This window comes from Gossypium arboreum, chromosome 10 (genome assembly GCF_025698485.1).
Source record: "Gossypium arboreum isolate Shixiya-1 chromosome 10, ASM2569848v2, whole genome shotgun sequence".
NCBI lineage: Eukaryota > Viridiplantae > Streptophyta > Magnoliopsida > Malvales > Malvaceae > Gossypium > Gossypium arboreum.
Window position 1 is genome coordinate 121,404,448 of NC_069079.1, and position 7,511 is coordinate 121,411,958.

Genomic DNA, 7,511 nt, shown 5'->3' on the forward strand with positions numbered 1-7,511 from the left:
GGAAACGATACAGATGTGTACCTATATCGCAAAAAAAATGAGAATCGGTGAAAAGTCAAAAAACGGTGCTGTCGACACCACACAGGTGTATGGTCGTCTGTGCGGTAGGCCGTGTGACGTAACACAGACGTGTGATCGACGAAGCAGGCCGTGTGCGACACAAGGGCCGAACTAAATTAGGCCGTGTGGGCCCACACGGATAGTCCACACCGGCGTATGAAATTTTTGGGCCAAGCCGTGTGATCCACACGGAAAATGCCAATTTGGGATGTGTGGGCCCCACGGGCGTGTGGGCCCACACGAGCATGCCACATGGGCGTGTGAGCCCATTTTTTTTGAAAAGTTCTATAGGGTTACACGGGTCGCCCGAGTCGATTGTGGACCTACTATAGGTCGGTAAGTATTACTTAGACCCCTATGTGAGTGATCTGCCTGTTTGATTTCTGTACTGAGCATGAATTCTGAAATAAGAATGTATGAACTGTAATTGCATAATAGCATGGCATTTTATGCATGTTGCATTGCATCGGGGTGGGTTGATGATTTTTTGGAGGAAGTGTCTGAAAGACTCTTAAGCCTATTTATCTAGCAGCTTTGCTGCGATATTCTGACTTTGTGCAGCATTTCGGTGCAAATATTTTTTTATGTGACGTATTTCTGTACAGCATGGTGTGTAGGGATAGGTGGATTGATTTAAACTCCACATAATGTGTAGGGTTGGACAAGGATGGTGTGTAGAGACTGCTGGGTAGGATTCTGGTATTCTGTTTTGATCTGCTTATTATATCTGAGATGGGCTAAGGCCCTAATTTATATCTGATTCTGTATCTGAGTGGGTTAAGGCCCACACTGACTCTGTAATGGGCTCAGGCCCAAACTATATATACATGATTGATTTCTGATGTTATGCTGTGTGCATGTATTTTGTGGGGATTACACACTGAGTTTGTGAAAACTCACCCTTTTTTGTTTGGTCTGTTCAGGTAATCCCCAGCATTAGACGGATCGGAGCAGCGGAGGACTCGGCGGTGACCACCACTATTTCGTACTGATTCAATTCATTTTTTTAGTTAATTAATTTTTCGTTATTAATTTGGGTATTTATTTTTTTGTAATTGGGACTTTTGGGACTGACTGTTTAAATTTCGGATTATACTTTGCTTTCCAGTTTTATCTCTACAAAAACACGACGTTTTCTTGAAATTAAAGATTTCCTAAAAAAGAACAGTTTTCTCAAACAAAAAGTTCACAAGCTTCCGCTAAAAAGTCACGATTTGAACCATAACAACAAACATGCATTTTTTTTAGTTAATTAAAGACTAATAAACTGGAAGGGTTTTCACTCGATAAATTAGACTACAAATTCCATTCCAAATTCCATTCCATGTGACATCGCCAGATTCGACCATAACGTCTGGACCGGGTTTGGGGTGTTACGTTAGTTCAACAAAATTAAAATAAAAAATAATTTAAATTGTGAGTAAAAGAAAATTTAAATAGGTAAAATACATTATTAAGAATATTAGATGCACTCAAATTGTTTATCATAGCATTGCCATTTTTCTTGAGTTGATATTACGTTAACTTGTGATATAAACTCCATCGACAACATTATCAATAAGATTATGGCATAGCCACGATGTTGGTGAAAATAATTATATAATATATTTATTAAATTGTGAGTAAAATGAAATTTAAACTCGTAAATCATCGAATTAAGAATATTATTATTATTAAAATAAAGCATTGGTCAAGTGGTAAATTTAAGATTTTTCTAATGCAATTGGTATGAGTTCAAAGCTTATCATATGCATTTTTTTTAAAATAAAAATACTAAAGTATCATTTAATAATATAACTTATTTAAATTACGAAAGGACATTTTCAAATTTTCCTAACCAAGTTAGTGTCCAATTGACTCATAACATCAACTCAGTCATGGACTTAAATAATAGTATAAATTAATAAATAATAACTAAAAATAACATAAATAATAAATAAATAAATAATAAAATTAACAATACGAAAATAATAATAAAATAATAAAATTCAAACTCAATCCAAACTTCATCCAAATTTAATCCCAACAAAATATGACTATAATATCAATCAACACAAAAAGATAAAACCACCCCAAGCGATATCATGTTGTCGAACAGAACTCCATCGAGTGTTGAATCCCAAGCTTGTGGGTGCTTCAACCTCGTAAGCGTTGCCATGTGACCGTAAGAGATTTTAATGCACCTGGATGTGTTTACAACCTTTTTTTTCCTTTTCAGCAACAAGAATGCTTGATTTTATTGATTATGATTAGGTTTAGTTGATTTTATTGCTTAAGTTTAGGTTTTTAGATGTATTTTTAATTGATATTATTGTATTTTACAGTTTGGTAAAAGAAAAAACTTCTTCATTTCTTTGCAGGCAACTTTACAATTTTACAGTTTGGTAACTTGTTAGCACCTAGCATTCAGCAAAGACTTAAAAAGGACCAGAATAGAAAAAAGGATGTGCTGTACATTGAGTTAGGAAGAAATTCTAGGCTTCTGAGCATGATTTTCAAGTGATCTAAATCTACTATTCCCATCCCATTAACAATTTTCTAACACCCTCTTCGATCATATTCCTCGAAACATGATGACTATCTCCTTCGTCGAGTAGGATCCTATATACTTCCCATTCTCGATCACATATCATGTGTCTCCCTATCTCGACCTGACAAAAGTTTATGTAGAAACCGAATTGCAGTTAGAAATTGGAGGACAACAATCATTTTCACGAGTGTTATGACAAACGATAATAATGGATAATGTAGGTAATACCGAAAAGATCTGGATGTTGAGATTCTTGAGAGCAAGGGTTATGTCGTGAAAAACAAGAGGCCGGCCTCTGCCGGACAACTCAACAGGGTTTGCTACTAGTAGCTCGGTATCAGGTCCCCTGCTTACCACGGCTACTCTAAGAGGACGAAAAAGCTCCATTCTTAGACGAGAGCACAGCGCATTTTGCTTATTGCGGTCTATGATTTTCTTGCCATCTGCTTGCACTATGAACAAGTCCAACTCACAGCCACCTCTTCGGTTTGCAAAGAATCGTCCATACGAAACCTGATACAATATGTTAATTTTATAAGGAGCATGAATAGGAAATCGAGCAATCAAGAAGAGAAGCCAAGCTGCATAGTTTTGCAACCTTTTACAGTTACGAAACAACCCTTTATGGACATTCAAGACTTTCTGAAGGTACTTCCAAGCAATTTTAAAGCATCAAAATTGTTAGTTTTTTTCTTTAGATTTACCCATTGCAAGCAAATTCAATGCAATGCTGGAGCCCGACACATATTTCGACATAGGTATGACGATATGATCTCCGAAAACCCTCCAATATAAGGGGAAAAAAACATACTTGTCCCAAGACACATACCGTATCCAACACTAACATCCAAGCCTGAGTAACATAAGTTCAAAGTTCCGCATAAATGGGATCACAAACACCAACATAGAGAACCGTTTCGAATACATAAGTTAGCAGTTCACTATATGTACCTGGATATTGTAGTCCTTTAGGGTTCTCATGGTATCATATATTAGACCTTTGTGATCCTGGCAGAGGATTTGAATAAGTGTGTGGGAGGGGCTAAGGGAGTTATCAACTGTCACTGATATTGGGTCAGAAGCAAGTAATCCACCTGGATGCGGTGCAGGCAGCTCTAAACTGAACATGTCTTCAGTGATTGCAGAAGGAAGAAACGATGTTCCTTGTGAACATGCAGTTATTTCCTCGCCAGCTGATTCAATCTCACAACTTTCCAATATATCACCTAGTGCAGTTTTCAAGTGAAGAATTGTTTCACCTTGCCGTTCTTTTGTATGAAGAAGTTCCCTAAAATTATCAAAAGGGGGAGAAGAACCAAGTTACAAAAATGTCACACACATACATGCCTGCCAACAAACATACAATACATGCATACATCTACATATATATATATATATCAGAAACGATAAATACATGGACTGCCCCTAAGAAGTTGACATAATGGTACAAAACTCTGTACATATCTTCTCTTCTTTCCTAATATTAAAACACACTTTCTCTCCATCACAACGTGCCATGCAAAGAGGTTATATATCTCTTCCAATGCCATAAACTAATTCCTCTCTCAATGTCAGATTAATTACAGAAAAGCTTTATTTAAAAAGTTCTAGATCGGACGTTTAATGTACTAATAAATAATCAAACTTCACATTTTTTACACTTGGAAAAATCATCAATTTAATGCTCATAGATGATGAATGTGAGAAGTTCTATTAAATTTAATAAAAAAGGTCAAGTACAACTTAGGAAAATAGTGATAACTGATATGAGAACCTCATAATAGATATAATGAAGTGGAAAAACTATATATGGTGCCTTGATGTGTCTCTTATTAGATAACCATCACCGAACAAATGTCCGTACACTCCACTTTGGAGTTTATAGAAGTATAACATTCCCTTTAAGAAATCAGTTGGTTTTTATGTTTAAGTCCAAAGCAATGATTCCCAAGGAAACCAAATTGGAGTGTATTTATGACTAATCGATTAATTTCCAATTATTCCCCATGTTAACATTAACATCCTTCCCCTATTTCACACTTAAAGTACATGTCACTTATCAGATCTACTTTATCCCCCACTGGCGCTGGTTATGGAGAAACCACCATGAAAAATTCATACCCTTAAGAATCTGAATACCCAATACAAAATTAAATAGGCCTAAAAGAACCAAGCAACAGTGCATAGATGAAAATCGGAAAAGATCACTTTGAATTTCAAGTTAAAGAAGTTCTCAACACTAGCAAACCTGGTATCAGTGATGAAAAAGAGGTCCATCACTTTTCCATCTGGAGTAGTGGATACCTTCACTCTCTTTATTGTAAGCTCCAGGTCAAAAAGGACCAGAGTTATGTCTATAAAAACAATATAGGAAATTTTATATCAACCAAAAGACATGGACATACAAATTTAACATAAACATAAAATTGCTCTTAATGAATATCAATGATCAACAACTACACTCAGTTACGGAGCAGTAACCGTAAGCAATTAAACAAGGAAAAGTGATTATCAAATTCAAAAGTACTTATACTTTAAGAAAGATTCTCATTTCTATTCACAAGACAATTTCTAAATTCCATTCATTTTCCCATGCATTTTGGCTTCTCTAACATCTCAAAGAATAATAAAAGTTAACATTACAATCTTAATCCAAAAGCAAGAAAAAACCAAAAATAATAGAAAAGGAAAACAAATTCCTTCTCGTTATAATATTTCCAGTTAATAAACAAATACCGAACTTATCCGATTCAATTTAATCAAATAACTTTTCTTAGTTTCAGCATAAATGGAAACATGCAACAAAAGAGGTGGCTCACAAGATCGCACTTTCGAAGTTTAAGCAGTGAGGCAAAACGAAATCAAATGCCTGAAATACCTCAAAAAACAAGTGAGAGATGGCTAACCACTTGCTAAACCTAACATTGAATTTTTAATTTTTTTTCCATTATCAAAGACTTAAAAGAAAATAAAGATTACCATGTAACAGTTCTTTCCTAACACAAGAACACCAAAACTTCAGAAGATATACATCCAGTCGCTTTGGTTGCTGATTTGCAGGCCGGTAATAGTCTATCCCAGATGTCGAAAAATACGAAGGACAAACTTCCAATAGCCTTTTTTCAAGCAAATCCCACCTTGTGTTTGTTTTCCCATCCACCCAAAGCACTATGTAGCACCATTTTCCATCTGTTGAGAAATCTTATCCACAAAAAAGGAAAAAAAAAAAATTCAGTACTTGACTTACGCCTCCAAATTCTTTGTAGCATCAACACAAACAAAATCTAAAAGTTAAAAAAGGATGAGGATAATAACAGACTCAAAAGTACATATCATAAAGAACTCTGATCAAGCAAGTATTTTTTGCTTGCTATACATAAATTAAAGATTAAAAATTTATTAAATCAAGACAAGCAGTAACCAATTTGATTCATTGTTCATATCCCCAAAAAAAGTTGCCAAGAAAACCCCAAGGATTGATATTCAATCAGCTAAATAACATCCCATTAAAATAAAAAGATAAGATAAAAAAGCTAAGAAAATCACAATGACCCATCATTTATAATGTTAACACAACTCCAAAAAAAAAAAAAACACCCAAAGAAATGTTAATAGAAATGGTGAGTGGAAAAAAGCTTACCTCCTCTAGCAATGCTTAACCCAAAGTGCAAAACAATCCTACACAAATCACAGCCTAATCCAGTCTTATCAGGGCAATTCACCGATATCACAGTGGGATCCCCAGCTTTCTCTGCTGGACTTATCACTACAACATCTTCCCTCAAAATTCCCATATTTTTCCCTTTCCCTTTCTCTTCACTCTGTTCTTTTGCCCTGTTTTTTGCTTCAAAAGACTGGGCTTTCCCCCCTTCTTTGTCTCTCTTTTGCTTCCTTATTTATTTTGTTGTTCAATTTTGAAGCAAAAGGATTGAAGTTTCCGTCAATAGCAGTGAGAGAAACAAAACACAAGACATAACTGAGAATAAAAAATTCAAAAAGGAAATTTATTATTATTATTTTCTCTTCCTCTGTTTCTCAGTTTCTTTCCATGTGATTTTCAATTTCTCGCCCAATTTCAGAGGTAATATTTATTAAAAAAAAAGGCTTAATGAGAAATTTCTCAAAATGATCCTAATTGTATTTTTGAGCATATGTAAAAGAAAATTTCAAAATGAATGTATATTTCTATTTACAGATAAGTTTTAATTTTGAAACTTTTTTAAATAATTATGTTTATTTTATTTAAATTAAAATTCATTTTTTAACTTCATAAATTATTTATTTTATTATTTTCCACATGTAATTATTTTATTATGTTATCTAAGTAATAAATTATATCTCATTAAAATATTCCACATATAAAATTCCACATCATTCTTATAACTTTTTAACACTACTTTCATTAAATCTATTAAAAAAGCAATTTGAAAAAAGAATGAAGGTTGAAAGCAAAGAAAGGCTCAAAAATACAATTAGGGCCATTTTGATAAAACATGTAAATACTAATGGCCAAATTTGTCATTAAGCCTTTAAAAAACAGAGGTCTTTTATGATCAAGTGAGGTCAGCTTCACCTAAGCTCTAAACGTGGCTTGTTATGATTTGATTTCTAGTCTTAAAAGTCAATCCAACTTGTGAAACTTTTGAAATTTATTTTCTTTTGGTCCATAATTAGATTAAAGTTTTATTTATAGTAATTCCTTTCTTATAAAAGCAGTTCATTTTATTTAATTTCTCTCTTATAAAGTCTATTTTCACTTTTTTTTAAATTCAAAGGTTTTTTTTCAAAAACAAAATTATCTAAATATCTCTTTGGAGACTGAATTATATTTATGACTGAAAATCACAATGGTTTGAAGATTTAATACTCAAATATTATATTGTTTTATTAATTCCAAAATTATGATTATAAATTATAATGT

At 33.6% G+C, this 7,511-nt stretch overlaps 1 protein-coding gene across 1 annotated transcript; it reads right to left on the bottom strand.

Annotated features, from left to right (window-relative positions):
* Positions 1–2,384: 2,384 nt before the first annotated feature.
* Positions 2,385–6,743, bottom strand: LOC108487088 (ACT domain-containing protein ACR10-like). Its single transcript, XM_017791320.2, has 6 exons — positions 6,231–6,743; positions 5,570–5,791; positions 4,839–4,944; positions 3,542–3,878; positions 2,819–3,103; positions 2,385–2,711 (listed from the first exon to the last, which is right to left on the bottom strand). Exons 1-6 carry the CDS (start codon positions 6,382–6,384, stop codon positions 2,574–2,576), a joined length of 1,242 nt encoding a protein of 413 aa, XP_017646809.1. The 5' UTR covers positions 6,385–6,743; the 3' UTR covers positions 2,385–2,573.
* Positions 6,744–7,511: the final 768 nt, after the last annotated feature.